General features: G+C 44.6%; 1 protein-coding gene across 1 annotated transcript in view; it reads left to right on the top strand.

The window, feature by feature from the left end:
- The first annotated feature begins 3311 nt into the window (after nt 1–3311).
- The window catches only part of LOC115573077 (rho guanine nucleotide exchange factor 26), a 30888-nt gene continuing 15455 nt past the window's right edge, over nt 3312–18744 (top strand). Inside the window, exons 1-11 of the mRNA XM_030403702.1 lie at nt 3312–3536; nt 4048–5582; nt 6302–6353; nt 6489–6631; nt 8695–8751; nt 9458–9618; nt 12987–13139; nt 13237–13366; nt 13933–14007; nt 14301–14390; nt 15170–15327. Of these exons, the coding sequence (XP_030259562.1) occupies nt 4143–5582; nt 6302–6353; nt 6489–6631; nt 8695–8751; nt 9458–9618; nt 12987–13139; nt 13237–13366; nt 13933–14007; nt 14301–14390; nt 15170–15327 (2459 nt within the window). The 5' untranslated portion in view covers nt 3312–3536; nt 4048–4142. The remainder of the gene's footprint in view (nt 3537–4047; nt 5583–6301; nt 6354–6488; nt 6632–8694; nt 8752–9457; nt 9619–12986; nt 13140–13236; nt 13367–13932; nt 14008–14300; nt 14391–15169; nt 15328–18744) is intronic.

The raw sequence follows: 18744 nt of genomic DNA, 5'->3' as shown, positions 1-18744 counted from the left end.
TCACGTCAGTTTTTGTGTTCCCTCCAAAGTTGTCCTGTTACTTTCTTACTTTTCGTCAACCTTACTTTGGTGCTTCAAATTGTTTTGAGGCCAGACTTCAGACAAACAAAAGCCTGCACAGACAGACAGACAGACAGACAAAGATAATGGCTTATCAGTCTTTGATGTGTGAAAGAAGAAAGGCAGACCGCTGGACAAACGAAATGTAGAAGAAGGATGCCCGCTCTGTGGCTGGGACTTTTATTTTTACTTTAATGATCTAGTTGAGAAGATACCAATTATTGCCCTTTAGAATTTATCACATTGTCCATTGTTTCTACTCCAATGATTCACAAAGACACAGGTACAATAAAGATCCAGGGTCAGGACGTGGTGGAGGCGGATGTTCGCTGGCTCAGGGGGCTCACATTTTTGGCCATCCAGTCGGAGGTAAGTGTCTTGTCTGATGGAGGAGGAAGTATCTTTTTTTTTATTTCAGCCAAACAACACAAGGAAACGTATAGCTCCTTTAAACAATACAACAGGATAGGCTGCTGCACTTCCTCTATAGAGCATAATGAGGATCGCCGCACAACACCAGGATTCACGTGAGGTCTGCATGACGAATACCAGAAGGAAAATTATGGTTGTGGTGATGGATGATTGTAATTATGTTATTTTGAATATTCCTGACAAATGCATTGGTAGCGTAATGTTTCTAGTGATTATGTTCATGTTGCTGTGGATTTATGGGAGTTATTTGGCAGTGTTGCAGATCATAAAGACCAAAGAGGAAGAAGGAGGTGTTTACAGTGAGTGTATATGTGTTTTTTTTTTCAGAATTCAAAGAATAAAGCAATGATGACACACATGATATAATGTGTTCCTGGCCTGTTTTTTTTTTCTTCTTTTATTTTAAGTTTCCCTCCACTATAATTCTAAAACAATTTCCACATTGATCAGCTGACTGCTATGTGACGATATACAGTGTCGGAATGTAAACCAAGTTCATTTACTCAAGTACTCTACTAAGCTAATAATTTGAGATACTTGTACTTTAGTTGAGTATTTACATTTTATACATACCTCCACCTATGTTGTTGTCTGTACGTCGCTTCACATCCTTTCTGTCCAGTAAAAAAAAGTGTTTCCAAATTTTGTGATTTTGAATTTGATTGTTTTATTATATATTCATGTGTATTGTGTCTGTGTGTCTAACTGTCTCACTTCTCAAGTCAAATAAACTATTCAACAAACCCTCCTGGATTAGCAGGAACATGTATTGTCACAAAGCAGGGCGAATACTGAGCTAATGAAAAGTTGACTTTGTAAAGATATGTGGCTCTCACAGGAGAGAGACGCAACAATCACATGATGATCTTATAGAATATGATGCGTTGAATTTTAAAAGTTGACTTTACTTCAAGTGATTTTACTGAGATGACTCAGATTTTAGATAATACAGGTTTTGATTGCAAGACTTTTACTTGTCATGGAGTCTTTTCACTTTGTTATTGGTTTAAGTACTTTTGCACCACCGTAAATAACAGTTATTTTGTCAGACCTCTACCCATCGTATCACTTCAAAACCATGTCTGCCTGATGTTTGCTTAGAAAACTTGCTATTGTACCGGATGATTCACAGATGGTTCTAGAAATAGTGAGGATGTTCCTTGGTCCGTCATCAAACTGCAGTCGTAGAGGGCAAAGCTTGTGATCAGTGATACATTTACATACAAGACTAAATGAGATGAGATAAATGATTGGTTATTCTGTGACACATCTGAATCTTTATTTTGCTTTTTGTGAATATTTCTTGTCCCCAAAAATGATGAGACACATTTCAATTGACTTTTTATTCCATACCCATGCACATGCATACAGTATGCACCCATATCCCTATAGCCCTAACTACTTTTGAGTAGTGCGTTACTTTGTAGAGTGATGTGAGTGGTGCTGATTGGTAAACATTACAATTGCGCCCCTTAGCGGTCAAATATGTGAAATACTGGCGCACAAGAGCCAGGAGGTGGGGCACAACAAACACAACAGTGGGACAGGTTATTATTCCCAGTGAGCAGTTCTACCAGTTCTACCCTTAATAAAACTTGGCATCTTCTCAGGAGCTCGCGTGTGAGTGATTATTCTGTGTTGTGATTCAGAGATTGCGTGGATTTAATGAGAAAATAATTTTGTGACACATTATTTCGCAATCTCCAATTTCCAGCGAAGCCACAGCCTCGTGTTGCACAATGACAGAGTTTACTGGAGCCGAAATGGAAACTATAAATCCTTCCAGATCATCTAATTGCTGCATAGTTTTTGGAAGCATATGCAAGTGACAAAGCAGAACAAACATGTGAAACAAAAGGGGGATATGGTATGGAAGCTATGTGTGAGGAGCTTAAGGGATCAGACAGCAAGGGGGGTTATTATAAAGACTGACTAGACACACCATAGCACCTTGTTGACAGATTCTCTTTTTGTTATTTAGGGTCCAAGAAAGAGCTCTGATTACCTGCTTCGGCGATCACTCCCACCAATACACATCTCACTTATAAGTGGGCTACTTGTGCTAAAGGTGCTGCAGGAGCACTCAAACAGAGGCTATAACATGTGCCGAATTTAAAAGAAGGCCAAAATAGTTGAGAATCTGTCAGAAACACAGCTTCATAAAGTCCTTAAAGTTCATCTTGACTAAACAACTCTGAAAATTAAACGATTTTCCAAGGGAGTCTGGGGAATCTTCCTAACCTCTTCATCTCCTTGCTGTTGTTGACTGTGGTTGATGCAGCTGCTTTGACCTGTAGTATGTTGGTGTTCCAAGTTATTGTTTATAAACGATTACGTGTTATCCTGGGGAATTTAAAGCGAATACAAAAACACGTGACATTCGCACATTTTACTCTGACATCTCTGCCCCTCCCGCCTCCCAGCTTTGGTGCATTTTTGTGTTTTTTTAATCACTATTTCTCAGTGGTGTGTAGACCTGTTGCAATTACACTACAAAACACAAGATGGCGCTCGAAAGTAATGGGTCAATCCAGCAACTCTATATCAATGTTGTGTTTGTGCACTAAAACTTACTCAACTTTAAAAAAAACGGACTTCCTGTGGGAGCGACATGACATGGAATGGTAATTTAGGATTTACGATTAAGTAATCACTGACATAAATTTTTTTTAAATCTAATTTTCCAACTTTATCAAACACAAATAGAAACCTAACATGCGTCCATCCACTCTGATAACATGGCAGTAAATACAGAAGTATCACAGGAGGTGAGTTTCTGTGAGCTTCCTCCTCCTCCTCCTCCTCCTCCTCCCCTCATAGAAACTCCTCAGCTCGCTCCGCCGCGCTTCAGACGCGCTCACCGCCGCACTTCCACATACTTCACAGTCAATTACTCTGCGGCTCAAACTTTGGTTTCTAAAAACTTCGTCTCGATCTCGATATCATGCTGGATTAATCCCATTACTCCCTCCTAAAAAAAAGGATTGTTTCACGACAAGCGCAGGTACAATGACCGCATTCTGCAGCAGAGCGACTGATTAGAGGTAAGTTGGACCCAAAAGTTTGATCACATTTTAGACTGAGAAACTTTTTTGTTTTTTCTTCCACAACTGAATCAGAAACTCTGTTTTATTTCATTCCTTTTGCTGGTTTTGCTGCCTGTTTGTGTTGTGTTGTGATGTGTAGAGTCGATGATAGAGTAACAACGGAGATAAAAACAAACTTTGGTCTCTGGGCTCTCTGTTGCTGAGCACCATTGTCTCCCCTGTTGGGATATTACAGTGGTTGCTCACAGCTAACAATATCTTGCCAGCTTTGTCTTTGTAATAAGGCCATCTCACCTCAGTGAACACACACAAAAGACGCACCACTTGTTCCCTGCTGGCTTGGCTCCTGTTTTGTGCGAATCATCAACTTTTTTCACTCGTGTGCTTCTCAGATTTAGCTGCCAGTATCTGCACTGAGTCCCTGTTAATGAGTAAACTGTGGGAATTTGGACACTGCTCTGAGCCCTTCAGCACTGATTGGTATTCCTCTCTTCTGTTTACCCTTCAGGGGTGAGATAAGTCTTCTGCAGGGCTCCAGTGTTTGCACTGTGACCTGTAGGCTCGGGACACAGATAGCGAAGAGGATACAGATACATCAGCGCCATGGATTTTGGTAACGACGTGGATCTCTCCAATAAAAACATCACACCGTTGTGGAGACGGCGCACAGACAAATGTAAAAAAACCCAGGACTTGCACACAGCCAAACAGCGACCCGTCAGTTATCACACGAATGGGGTCATGACGACGGACTTCCCTGCGGAGGACGACAAGTCTTCCTTCACCTTGAGCCAACCTGCTGAGAGGCTGGTGGTCACACCCCCGTCCTGGGGTAAGAACACTGTGGTGCTGAAGCATGTTTTGCACAAGCCCTCCAAGAAATCCAGAGTTGTTCGAAGCATCAGCATCGGGCAGTTCTCCAGCGGACTCTTCTCACTGTCCAGATTTAGATCTGAAGAGAGCAGATCCGCCTCTCTGGACAATAGAGTGTATAATGGAAACTGTGACAGGGAGAAAACCAGTAATGGAGAGACAGTGTGGACTGAGAAGAGTCTCCAGGACCAGCAGAAACGCATGTCCAGTCCGTTTGGTCTGAACTCGCAGAAAGACCAGATAGCGTTTGGGATGAGTTCACCGTCGTCCGAGGCTATTAACCGATCCTCTCCTGTCCTGCCTCCACGCACTCCCAACAACAACAACTATAACCACCATGAACTGTCCTTCCATTCATCCGCCTCCAGCCCCTCTCCTCCAGCCTGCCGTACCCCCACCCCATCACACAGCTCCACCTCCAGCATCCCCTCCCTCTCTTCCCTCACCTCCTCAGACCCCCCGACCCCACGCTCTCCGTCGCCAGGGGACAGAGCACAGGCGCTCCTCAGACAGTCCTCATCCTCGCCTGCCTCCTCACAGGACACCGGCCATGCCTCTTCTTCCTCTTCCCTCTCCTCCGCCTCCCCTTTACTTTCCCCAGCGGTCTCACCTCCTCCCTCCATCGTCCTCAGCACCAACAGCCCCGCCGCCCTGAAGATGGGCACCCAGCAGCTCATCCCTAAGGGTCTAGCCTGCGATGTTCGGCAGAACAAGGCGCCTGCCTCTGTGCCACAAGGCCAAGGAATGACAGGGCTGCTGGGGGTCGATCATTCCAAGAGAGCGTTGAAAGCGCTCAGCATGGTGGAAACTGGGACCTACTTTTCTACAGGAGGGGGCCTCAGTGAAGGGGCGGATGGGGATAATGAGGTCCCGGGGACACTAAGAAGAGGCCTGAGGAGTACGTCCTATAGGAGGGCTGTTGTGAGTGGAGATGAGGAGGGCCCAGCGATTGATCCAAAGGCCCTTCGGTTGCCCCAGCCTGTCCTCAAAGTGCTAGGTGGGGATACTCCAGACTCACCAGTCAGCCTAGCAAGTCAGGGCAGCACAAGCCCCCCGAGCCCTGGGACACCAAAACTTGCGAGCCCTGGGACACCCACATCAGGGAGCCCAAGGATTTCAAAGCCTACTAGCCCTGGCACAGAAAAGCTGATCAGCACTGGGAAAATCAAGGTGGGTAACTTGTTTGTCCTCAAAAGATAGAGGTGAGTTCAAAGGCAATCATCAGGCGACTAAAACCAGTGCTCCTTAAAACGAGGGTTGTAATCCGAATATGTTTTCTTTAGATTAAAAACCATCCAGTCTGGACTTTTAACTTCGATGTTTGAGGTCTGAATCTTGCTCTTTTGTACATTATGGGGTGAACTTCCTGTTGGACAAACACTATTCAGCAAGCTTTAGAGAAATGAATGCTAAAATAAATACACCTCAAAGCCTGCAAAGCCTGTTGCTCTGACTCTGCGTTCTAATTTTCTTCCTTTGCCGTGGCAGATTGAGATTTCTCGACTCAGTTAATCACAATCCCTCTGATGGGTTTATATTTGATTGTGCACAAAGATTTCTTTGACTTTTCCAGTATGGGGGGGGGGGGGGGGATTGTAAAATTACAACACAGGCTAGGTATTGTGGAACAAACTTAGCAGCACAGCAGATCGGACGGGGCCATACAAGGACACAATAAATGTGCTTGTTGGGAGTCATGACGTAATGCGACACCATGCTCTCACACACACACACTTATACACACAGTGGCTCTGTAATTAGACAGGGGTCAATGAAGGAGGTCACAGACGGGTCATGGACAGGTGACAAAGGTGCATTTAATTTAAAGTTGGTGTGTGCCACTCAGAGTTTGTCCAAGTCGTTACATTTGTGTTGTGTCTCTGTTTCAGAGTCCGGATAAGAGGAACGTTTTGACCCCTCAGCGGACGTTTGACAGTGAAGGTGAGAAACCAACCCCAAATCTGACCCATCTGTTCTGTTTTCACCACACTTCGCCCTTCATTTTACTCTACATCTGTTCTTTGTGGCTCTCTGTCTCTCTCAAATAAAACTTTTCTTTCTGCCCTCCTGTTCCAGAGGAGGAGCTGTACCAGAACTACCAGGAGAAGGCCTTGCATAATGACTCGGATGAGGACGCCGATTCCAGAGAACCCAAACCAGATAACGGCATCGTGGTGCAGTACAGACCCATTCGCACCTCCTGGAGCCAGCTCAGCGTGGTCAGACATAGATCTTACATCTCTCTCACCCTCTCTACATACTGTATACACTCAGTGCTGTGCCTGTGCAGTCTTGGAATGCGAGTGCTCCGAAGAATGCTGTCATATCCAGTTTGGCCCCGGTCCTTACCCATCCTCCCACTATTTCTACCCCTCGCTCTGTTTATCAGGGAGCATGGGAGCATTTCTGCTAAGAACCCGGGTGGGCAGGGAGGAAGACAGTCAGGCAGACCCACAGGAAGTCTTGGAAGCACTGCTGGGACGAGTGCCAGCGCGTTGGCAAACTCCACGCACTCGTCAGACTGCAAATATGCTTAAAATGTTGCCTCAACGGAGAAGTGCGGTGGCTGTGCATTGCATAATATAGTTAGGGATCGGAATGGAGGGATAGAGGAGTACATAGGGAAGAGAATGAGCTAATTTAGTTTCCTACTCAGGCATTCCCATCTGTTTGTTTACTAGTTGAGAGGGGAATGTGTGGGAGCGAAAAACAGGCGAGGGCACAGATAGAGACAATTAGCACTGAAATTGCTGTGCAGACAATGATACACACACAGACTCTAATAAAGTGAAATTGGATTCAAAGTAAGTAGAGAACATTGAGTATGTTTCCTCGGGTCGTTTCGTAACCGGGCTGATTTCGGACAATTACCATGCTGCCTCTCTCAAAAGTCGCCTCCTCTTCCATCGCAGCTGCCTTACAGCTGTGGATCTGCGAGCGTGAATGTGTTTGGCCAGATGTAACCCGGCAGGATCCTTCCTTAACTTTCAGATCTTATCAGAAGTGCCCGCATGAGACTGGTGTGATGGGGAAATTAGCAAGTTCAAATTAGAGTCAAGAACCGGATAGACAAGTCGTCTTGTCATTCCAAGAAGTCCTCTCACGTCAGCCGAGCTCCTCCCTTCCCTTACCGTCACTGTGGCACCTCTTCTCATGAAAGGTTCGATGACATGTCACGGCCCAAATTTCCGATTTCCAGGAATCCCCACCTGCACTTTGAGGAGGTGGGGATGTCCTGGAGCTACCTCCTCCAGTTTTTGTCACTTTCGTTTTATTTCAAGAGAGGAAACATGGATTCAAGTTTCAAACAAACCTCTCTACTGAATAATGATAGCTACCTGATTATGCGGTTACACCCAGCGAAACTGCAGAAAGGGATAAAGTTCAGTTGGCATGAGCACACTGAAACCTCACAGCTTTACATAGAGAGCTGGTTTTTTTAACATCTGGCAGCAGGGAAAGTAAGAGCGAGAGAAATAATAAAGCAGATGTCGTGTGAAAGTAATAGAAAGAACCACAAGAGATGTTTGGTCTGCTGCAGCTTTGTTTGCTCTCAGTGTTTGTTGAGGGCAGAGAGAAGGAAGGCTCCTCCAGGAGCAGTATCACTTCCTTGTGCCCTCACAACAAAACAGGATGAGAAGCTAGTGGAAGTAAGGAAAGCTTGGCCTCTCAGGGTGTCTGTGATCTAGTGGAGTATGATATGAATGTGCCCAGTGTCATATCGGTTTGGTGAAACACGAGATGGAGGCATGTTATTTTTATTCAACCTTACCCTCAAGCTTAACAAAGCCACAGGCTTATTAATTCAGTAGTACTCCACACCCAGTCCATTCCAGATTGCTTTGTTTCGATCGTATTCAAATAGCTTTGGACCGAATCTCACCAGCCACATACCAACACGCACTACACTTTACTCTTAACCGCTTACCTTTCGGCCAAATTACACTGAGCTGCCCCATTTTAACTTGAACGTTTTGTGGATGCAACAGATGTCCTGTTTCTACATTCCCTCTGTGCCCTTGAAGGTCTTTCTTTTTCCATTTTCTACAAACAGCCTCATTGGCTTTCTATTCAGTGTGGTATGCGAAGTGCTTCTTTCTTTGTCTGTGAGGACAACAGTCGCTCACAAACACATAAACATGCTTTAATGCAAAGGGCCCCGACATAAAAAAGAAAAACTCAAAGTAGACCAGCTAGACAAAGTGTGACTTTGTGTGTGTTTCTGAAATCTTTTCATGATTTTTTTTAAAATCTGTTTTTCTTTCTTCATGATGTGTTTTAGGTGAAGAAAAGTGGGCTGTCCGAGCAGATGAGTCAGGAGGAACGCAAAAGACAAGAGGTGGGAATCACTTCACACTTTGTTCGGTTCAGTGTTAGGGTGCAACTAACTGGTATCTTTGATTTCATTATGTATCATTTATTGATCATTTAGTCTAATGTCAAACAACTGTGAAAATATCCCTGAGCCAAAGTGATGGATTTAAACAGCTTCTTTCATCCAACCAGCAGTCTGAAACCTAAAATCTCTTGATTTACTATCAGAAGTCACAAATCAAAGCATAAAATCTCAAGCTTTTAAAAAAGATGCTTGAAAAGTGTCTGAAAGGATTAATCAGCTAATAAAATAGTTAACTAATGTTTTTTTTGTTTTTTTTATCAACTAATCGTCAAAGCTCTACTCCTGATGAAATGATCCCGTTTTAGGTTACATGCATGCTATGTTAAGAGTTACGAAGCACTGTGGGAGTATTTGCTGTCCATTACTGGTCTAGACCAATAAAAAAGCCATTAAAGGAGTACAGCTGGGAACATGCATCATGGATTGTTATATCTTTAATGCCTATACAATGTAAAGGGGAGGAGAAGGACAGATGTTCCAATAAATCTACCTGAATTTGTGTCACATAAGATTAAGATTGATACAGATAGGTGCACTGTATTGTTTTTAAACGCACAAATGTCTGTAATAAACTGAATAATGTGGAACAAGTGAGTTGTCCCCTCTTGTGAGTGTTTCTCTGTTCCTCTCTCTTGCCCTTCTTTAGGCCATTTTTGAGGTGATCTCGTCGGAGCACTCTTATCTACACAGTCTGGAGGTCCTGATCCGCATGTTCAAGGACTCCCCCGAGCTCAGCGAGGCCATGACCAAGACCGAACACCACCACCTCTTCTCCAACATCAGAGACGTCTGCGAGGCCAGCAAAAAGTAAGTGTGCGGCCGCGTTAGGAGATTATTATCAGATGTATATTGTTGCGTTTTCGACTAAGTGTCGTTTTTTTTTACACGGTGGTTGGTATATTTAGCCTGCTCGTACACGTTCCAGTAGTCTATCAGAGTTTGCGGTTTGTTGTTTTGGCTAATGAGTTGCATAATGTTCCCATTTAGGAGCACTTAACGGTCGCTAGACAGCACTCATTCCATATGAGGTGTGTCTGTAAACACTGTTTACTGTATGGTGAATCCGTTCTTTGATGTTCTAGAGATTGTGGTTCGCCGGCACTGAGCTGTTCTCTGTGTGAATGTGAGGTCACGTGCTGGCAGACAGAGAACGGAGCCTGGGGAGGGGGTGAGGGGGGCAAATTGGGTGAAAGAACAAAAGAACAATTTAGCATAATTACACTTGAATTACCAACATGTGCTTTCGGTTGTTGCTCGAGAGCGAGAGAGAGAGCCCAAACACAGACTGGATGTGTCGGTTATTTGCCTTGTTTTTATAGGTGAGCGTAAGAGAAAATACAATGGCTGAAATGTTCTGTTATGAGCCCTCTGAGATTAGCCGTCCATCGTGATTTAGAGCGCATGTTGTGCGGACTGTTAAGTCTCATTCATGGCCAGGTAACCGTGAATTTTCCCATAAACGGATGGAAGCACTCAAGCATGAGACGCCGTGAAAGTTGATACTGACGACAACTGCACCGCCTCAGCAATTACTGTGCTGCACCAGGCTCCATTATTCCTCTAAATGATTGACAGAAGAATTTTGGACGCCATGGGTATTTTATTAGGTTTATGTGTTGTGATGCTTTTGACTTCGGTATCATTTCTCATGTTTTCTTATGATTAGTATTCAGTGTGATCGTGGCATCAAGTGTAAATATCCTCGGGTCAATCTTCATTATGATAACGGCATCAGATGCCGGTCTGAGACTCTTCACCGTGGCTATCCTTCTGTAAAGTTATTTCTGCGGTGATGTCAGTTTACAAGCCTGCTATAGGCAATAAAGACTCCACAATTAGTCCAAAGTTTACAGTGTTTTTACACAAGTTTACTGAGGCTACTCTGCCAACGAGTTGTTACTGAGCTTTAAAGTTCCCATATTCTGCTCATTGTTAGGTTTGTGCTTTTATTTTGAGCGTCTACTGGAAAATGTTCACATGCTTCGATGTTTTTCTCTCCCTGTCCGTTTGCTGCAGAACCTCTATTCACAACGCTGTGTTTTAGTGCCCGTCTTTTTAAAGGGGGAATTCCGGAGAAAGCTTGGTCTGCTGTGATTGGTCAGCTCTCACAAGTCTGAGTTGGCACCTCCCATCTTGTTTTGGCATCATCTCTGCTGGTGTTTTTTGCAGCGATGGCCGTGCTGGGAGCATGGCCTGAGGGCGGCGACTGTATAGTTGTGACATCATAACGTTACGGAAGTCCTGACGGTTCATTTACAGGCACAATTTCTGAATATGGACTGTGTGCATTTCTCCATGGAACATGAGTTATTTTCACAGCATTTATACACCTAGACCTGATTTCCAAGGCAAACTCACTTGGGAGCTATTAGAAACTGTGTGTGTATCACACTGTAAACCTCCGCTAGAACCAATGCAGTGTAACATATTGATGTCCAATCAGATTACAGTGATGTTGAACAGCTAAGTCACATGCAACGAGCAGTCTGGAAAATATCTCTGGGCTCCAACTTTCAAGTGTCACCCTTCAACCACGGACTTGCTCGAAGCTGTGTAAATAAATCTAAGGGTGAATTGAGGTTAAGCTAGCCTTAATCTCTCTGTTGCCTCGGCTGTAAATTTACTCAGCTGAAAAATGTAAGTGGCCTACTGAGTTGTATTTTATTTTGGTGTGTGTGTGTGCATACGTGCAGAGCATTCACTGCCTCCCCTGTGCAACTGTTCGTGACATTTGCTCAAGGATTCCTAGTCGGGATCGCAACCGCCTCCTCGCACAGTGAACCGTTTCCTCTCAGCATACAGCACATGCTCATTGGACTTATCTCAGATATCAGAAAGGAAAAACAGGCTTCTACAAGTATCGCCTCTCACGGACAGTACTTGTACATTTATTTTCGGTTCATTCCCCTTTCGCGTGATATAGCGGTATCTGTAAGTTCCTCAAGAGTTCCTTCCTGCGTTGAGACGTGCTGCAGCCCATCTCACGCCTCTCTCTCATTCCAACACACAGGCCACACACAATAAGGCTATCCTCTAACCTCCCCCACCTAAACACTGCTCTGGGGTGGGGGGGACGCTGAGACGCTGGGACAAGCAAAGGATTGGCCTGTAGCATTGGTTACAAGATGTTTTACTCAGGACAGACAGTCTTTAGTCTCTCAAAGCGAATAGCAGAAACGTCCCTCTACCCGAGGGCTCCTGTGCAGTCTGCGTGTGAAAGTTTAAATACAGGTGTTACTGACTGTATTTCACTCGCAGCCTCGGGATATGACATGCTTCATTCTTTACCACAACACATTTTATAATGCAGCAACATACTGGAATACGGAGGCAAAATGTGGAAGCAAAGCCGTTAGAACTCTTTCAGTTTCATTTATCTGGTGGTTATCAGTCTTACTTTGGCCATTCCCCTTGTTTTTGTCACTCTGATTTAAACTCCACTGTCTTGACCTTTTCCCTCATGACTACATGCTGTTAGTGCGGTCAGCGAGTTTTGCCCCCGGGAGGGAGTGCAGCGTGAACTTGAGCAGCCTTGACCTGCTGCAGCCATGAATACACCTTCAGGACACGGGCCAGAGATCAGGACAGCATGTGTTTGTTTTCTGTCATCCTGTGTGCTCACGCCCTTATAAGAAAAAGGCTAAAGTTCAAAGAGTACGAGGTCAGGCATGGTCGCAAGAAGTCATTGTTTCCCATAGATAGTCACAACACAGTGTGTGTGGAGTAGGCAGGGATGGGCAGGGGGACCAGAGGTGCTTTTGCAGATGAGCTCAAACTCGGTCCAACCGGTCAAGGCCAGCGTCCTGTGTCTGTGCAACAGCTTCCTGTTTGTCACCTTGGATCGCCCATGCTGAAACACTTGTTCTCTTAAAGCAAGCCATGTGGCGTGCCATTAAAGCAGCCATCTGTTGATGCTCAGGAAGAGGAAAAGCCTTTTGTGTTATAGTTAATGGTAGGCTATGTCTATTTTAAGAGGCGGGGAGTTCCTCTTTTGTGATCTTCCAGCGGGTTTAGACGTAAGGTGTTCGGGCTGCTTCCTGCTTTCCTGACTTTAGATCTGTCACTGTCCCCCATATTTGCGGGATGAGTCATAATTTGACGTGTATGACTCGAGCTGTTGCCATGTTCGGTATGAATCCCTGACGTGCTAAACCCCTTCTTTATCCCGTATTTAGGTTCTTTAAGGAGCTGGAGGAAAGGCTCCAACAGAACATAGTGATCGATGACATCAGCGACATCGTTTGCAGGCACGCTCAGTCTAACTTCGATCCCTACGTCACTTACTGCTCCAACGAGGTCTACCAGCAGAGGACCCTGCAGAGGCTGGTGTGAGTGACCGAGAAGAAACACACACAAAGATATTGTATGTTTGTTTCAGGCTTTCCTCCCTGAACACCCTGAATCTCCCTCCACCCTCCCTTGCAGGTCCAAGAATCCAGCTTTCAAGGAGGTGCTGACCAGGATAGAGGGCCACCCAGACTGCAGGAACCTCCCCATGATCTCCTTCCTCATCCTGCCCATGCAGAGGATCACCCGCCTGCCCCTGCTCATGGATGTGAGTGCGTTATTGAGGCTGCACAGTAGCACGAGCTCTGGAATTACATTACTTTCCCTCTGTTACGCAACAGTTTGTTTGTCCGTGCTGCCCTGACTCATCCTACATGGGCTGTGCTCTAACCTCAGAGCTGTTTGTACGACCTTTCATCAATCCTCGATTATCTCAACTGATTTAGCTCCTCTGTCTCCCTTCAAGTGTTTTTTTTTTTTTTTTTTTTTTTCATATCCCTCTTCGGTTTCATGCTTCCCTCGGCTCCACATTACTCTCCCTCTCTTCCTCTCCCTTGCTCTACTTTCATCCTCCTCTCTCCCGTCTTCTGTCAGTGTCTCCCCGGGGACGCTGGGGTTTACGCTTGTACACTCAGAGGCTTCTGGATCCTGAGAAAGTTTGGTTTCAGATCACTTCTTCCCACAGCTTTCTAAAAGCATCAATATTTTATCTCGCTTCCGAGCGTACATGGGGCCCAGTAAATTGTTCTGGGGTTTCGCACGCGAATGTGTTTTCATGTGGGATATTTGCACTATATGTTACTGATTATCGCCATGACTCCCTTTTTGTTGCAGACAATCTGTCAGAAGACACCCAAAGACTCGGCACAATATGAAGACTGTAAGAGGGCTTTGCAAGGAGTCAGCAAGGTGTGTGCGTTGAGGGAGTCGACCAGGATTGACTCACACTCTGGATTAGATGTTTTCCTAAATTTCACTGTCATGCATATACTATACATGTTATGTCTTAGAAGTCTTGCCTCAGACACAGGAGGCTGGGAGTTAATCACTTCCTATTTAAAGCTGTATTCAGTCATCCGAGCATGCAGGTGTTAGAGAATGAATTGATGCACGGTGAAAACTAAAAAAGGCATCTGTACATTGTGATTAACAGACACCATGTGTGTGCTTGTGTGTGTGCTTGTGTGTTTGTGTGTGAGCAGGTGGTCAGAAAATGTAACGAAGGAGCTCGCACAATGGAGCGAACGGAGATGATGTACACCATCAACTCTCAGCTGGAGTTCAAGATCAAGGTAAGGACACGGTCAGATTGTTCCCCGCTAACATTATGCAATTTTGGGAAATGTGTTTCTTTGCTTCCTTGCTGAGAGCTGAATGAGAAGATTGATGACGCTCTCATGGTTAGCTTAGCTAGCTTATAAGACTGGAAACAGTGAAACACAGTTGGCCTGCCTCTGATGGCCAACACAGAGTCCTTCCTCACTAGTTAAAGGTGTCCTGTGGAGTTGTTGACCTCCAGTAGTTCTATGAAGCAGGTTTTATTTGTGAGTAAATCCCTTTCCAGCCAATCACCATTGCTGTCTAGTTAACCACATCACTCTGTTAGGTTGTCTACAAAACCCTTTAATCAATGAGATCATGTGATTCCAATTCATCAGATGATCCATTGTACGTCATCTAACTCTCTCTTTTTAAACATGTGTTTCTTATGTAAGACATTACATTACAGTCACGCACTGACATGTACACACATGCAGACACGGCAGTGCAAAGTACACCAATCCACTCACTTATCGAGCAGCTCTACACATAATGGACACAAGGCTTGGCAGGCTCAAGTGTGCCTAAGTACTGTGGGAAATAACTGTTGGCACATTTGGGATCCACAGATGTCCCGCGAACATATTCTCAGTCTACAGAGCCAGCTGTTCACACACACACACACACATACACACACGTTGTGATTTAGCATTTCCTGGCAGCACCCACATAACAGACTTTCTGAAATACTTTATTCGGTTAGATTTACTGTCTCACATCATCTTTCTGATCTTATCTTCCTTCCATCCAGCCTTTCCCGCTCGTCTCCTCCTCCAGGTGGATGGTGAAGAGGGGAGAGCTGACCGCCTTCGTAGAGGACAACGGCATCTTCCTCCGGAGGACGTCGCGGCAGCAGAAAGTGTACTTCTTCCTCTTCAACGACGTCTTCATCGTCACCAGGAAGAAGAGGTGAGAGTGGTGTTTTCGACGTTGTTGCCTGCTGCAGATTCTGTGTGTTTGGTTGAGCTGGTGTTTGGTGGTGGGTGGCCTTGGCGTGCAGGCTTTGCTCATAACTCACCTGTTCCAGCACGTCGAGGGTGAAAGTGTAACCAAGATCCCTCACAGTGACAACAGTGAATGTTTAAACCGAATATGACCATAAACCTGAGTGCAGGGTGTGTTAGATTATCTTCTCCAGCCTCGTGTTTTAACTTGCCCTGCGAAGTGATCCTGTTCTGTGAGATCCATGCTGGAATACATAGAACGATTTGAAATACTGGAAAAACAACAGCCTTACTGTGACGGTGTGAAGTCATTATTGGCACAGTGGAAATTATCAGGGACTGACTCCCCCCCCCCCCTCACTTCATGGGCGTGTTAACTAAGCTGAACAGGTGCAGTTACCTGAACCTGCTGCGACTTGGCATCATAAACCGGAGCCTGTTTTCCTGAAAGTTGCCGAGGTCTCAACATGTCCCGGCGGTGCCATGAATCATCTGGAGCTTGCAGACCTGCTTATTGTCAGACTGGTTGCGAGTCCGCCTGTTTCCCCTCCTCTGTTTCCTCTAGTTTTAGGCAGAAAAACTCGCGAAGCGAGCCATAAAGAGGACTTCCTTGAAATGATGTGGTTTTCATTTGTCTAGCGTGGGTGTCTGTCTGTTTATGCCAAAAAAATCCCTTCCCGTCCATCTCGCTCTGTGCGCCTGGAAGTGATTTTACCGTTACTCGCTCTGACTCCAGAATCCAAGGAATCATAAAAAAAAAAAAAAAGGAGAAACATACCATTTGATATTTTTCTGGGAATCTGATCCGGGACAGCAGACTCCAGCAGGGCCTGGTGTCGGGGCCCGTGTGTTGGAAGAGGGATTTGGGAAAGGGTGTGCGCCTTTGAATGGGGAGAAGCTGTTATAATATTGGTTTGTGCTGTGGCGAGCGCTGGAGCCCTGCTGTGGCACGTTACTCCACTGCACTCCATCTGCAGTAATCAAAACAAAAACACACCAGGAGTACGCAAGGCTAGCCGGGCAGCGCCAGGTCACCAACCCTCCCAGACGTAATGGTATAATAGCTCTTTCCCCAGTGTGGTGTGTCTGTGTGTGTGTGTGGGGGGGGGATAGCTTACAAGCAGCTAACTGCACTTAGTTGCCAAATGCAATAACACTGTGTGCTTGAATCATTCTTCTTCCCTCATTTTTCATGAGCTTAAATTTCTAGGAACACCAGTAGAAAGGGTGGAAGGGTCAGAGTCACAGCACTTACACGGTGGAAAGAAAACATACCTGTGACCTGAGGATGTTTTTTAGTTTTAAAAGGCCAATATTTCTTACTGTTCAGGAGAAGGGGAGTGCAAACTTGTCATCCCGCATTAGTTTGATTGGGGATCCCAAAAGGTTAGTCTGCAAGTCTGTGGCGGCAGTTCAAAAGCATGTGGCTGTAAATAAATCTAGTATTGTGTCTGTGTATCACATCTAATCTCTTTCAAATCTCTTATCAAGTTTGTCTGTAGCAGGGATTTTCCAAATCAATGTTTCGTTTTGACTTTCAATTTTAAAAATAACTGTCTGTGCTGACGGCTTTCTATTGTTAGACTTTTATGCCCTGACTGAGTTCAACCAAAATGCCAGCCATCAGTGTTTCAACAATAATAAAAAAAGTGCAGTTTGTTACAAGTTTCACTTTCTCAAACCTGTCCAGAGTGAACCCTCTTCTCAAGTAGGAGGATATTTGGCAATGCTATCAGTGTTCTAGGCTACCAGTAAGCTAGATGTGTCCTCTGAAGTGTTTTTTTTTTAAATTCTATTGTCAGAAATGATTTAACGTCGAAAGTGTGACACCCCTAAGGATCTTTGTCAATTCAAAGTTTTTTTTATTTGATGGGGGCTGATACACAAACATCTGATAAATGGGGTTCATTTTCCTTAAAACAGCCAGTGCCCCAGCAAACCTAGCTAACAGGCAACCGCTTTGATAACAGATTAATCATTGAAAGGTACAAGAGTTTTATTTAAAAACAAACAAACAAATATTATCAACAGAATGTCAAAAAGTAACAGTTTTGGCATCATATCAAATACATCGTTGTGCTATGTTGAAGAGATATCTACCGAAGTTAGCATGCTAACAGGCTAGCCCCAGGCCTGGAAAAACTATCCTCTCCCAGTGATCCAAAACTCCTGTGCTACAGTAATGGTGTCAACACCAACACGTCCATGGTATGCTGGCTAGCTGTACGGCTCACTGAGCTAACAAGCTAAGTGGATAAAACGAATACAGTTTGCAGCAGTTAGCGGTTGCTCTGCTCCTGTCTACTGGGATGAATTCGGGTTAGCTAATTCTTTCATATTGAGCTTTTTGGTACATTTTTAAGGACAAATGGCAAATATTGATCCAGTTTCTCCAATGTGAGGATTTACAGCTGTTCTGTTTTTCTGTTGCTTTAAATCAAATACTGTAGTTTTTTTTGGGGGGACTTTAGGAAACATTTTAAACAATTTTCTGATATCTAATGGACCAAATAATCAGTCGTTTACTTGAGAATATAATTATGACTCAAGAGAAAACAGAGAATCAAAGTTCTTCTTCAGTAGTGTTTTGTACAGTGGCCTCTAGAAAAGGAGAGAAGATTGAAGTGTCAATAAACAAATCTTTTCTTTTTTTTTTAATAACTGAACTGGATTTAATGGAACTGGTTATTAGAAACCAAGCCCATGTCAGACTGGGCTATTGTCACACAGCGGGGGAAAGTGTTGATCTTCTGCTCTCTGGCTCACAGGAACACTTACGTAAGGCTGAGTCCACACCAGCTGGCTCCGCTCTCATCTTCCCCCATTTTTTCCTGTGTGATGTTGGGCATCCTCTAAACATTTGGTATTGTTGAGCTTCAGATTTCCATCTCTCTCTCTCTCTCTCTCTCTCTCTCTCTCTCTCTCTCTCTCTCTCTCTCTCTCTCTCTCTCTTCACTTGTTTTTCTACTCTCTGTTCTTTTCCTTTCTTTCAGGTAGTCACGACCTCTCTCTATGTGTGCGTGCAACTCTATAATCCCAACACTTTCTGTTTTACTTTTTTTTCTTCCCCTCCCCCTGTTTGTTTGACTTTGCCATAGTCTCAATACTCCAGAACACCAGAACATCATGCTCTTACTTTGTAAGTGTGTGTGTGTGTGTGTGTGTGTGCGCGCATGTTTGTCTTCATGCTTGACTTACCAAGTCTTATCTCCAAAATCTCTCTGAGGATTTGCGGTAGATCAGATTGTGTGTTGAAGAACTGGTTGTACACGGGTTAGGTGGAAGCTGTCACAGTTGTGATGACGTGTGGTAGATGTGCTATCTCTACCGGCGGAGACATCCTCATTCCTGCGAGGTTGTGTGTGTGTTTGTGGAAGACGCT

The sequence above is a fragment of the Sparus aurata genome, chromosome 2, assembly GCF_900880675.1.
Source record: "Sparus aurata chromosome 2, fSpaAur1.1, whole genome shotgun sequence".
NCBI lineage: Eukaryota > Metazoa > Chordata > Actinopteri > Spariformes > Sparidae > Sparus > Sparus aurata.
This window is presented reverse-complemented; position numbering and strand designations above follow the sequence as displayed.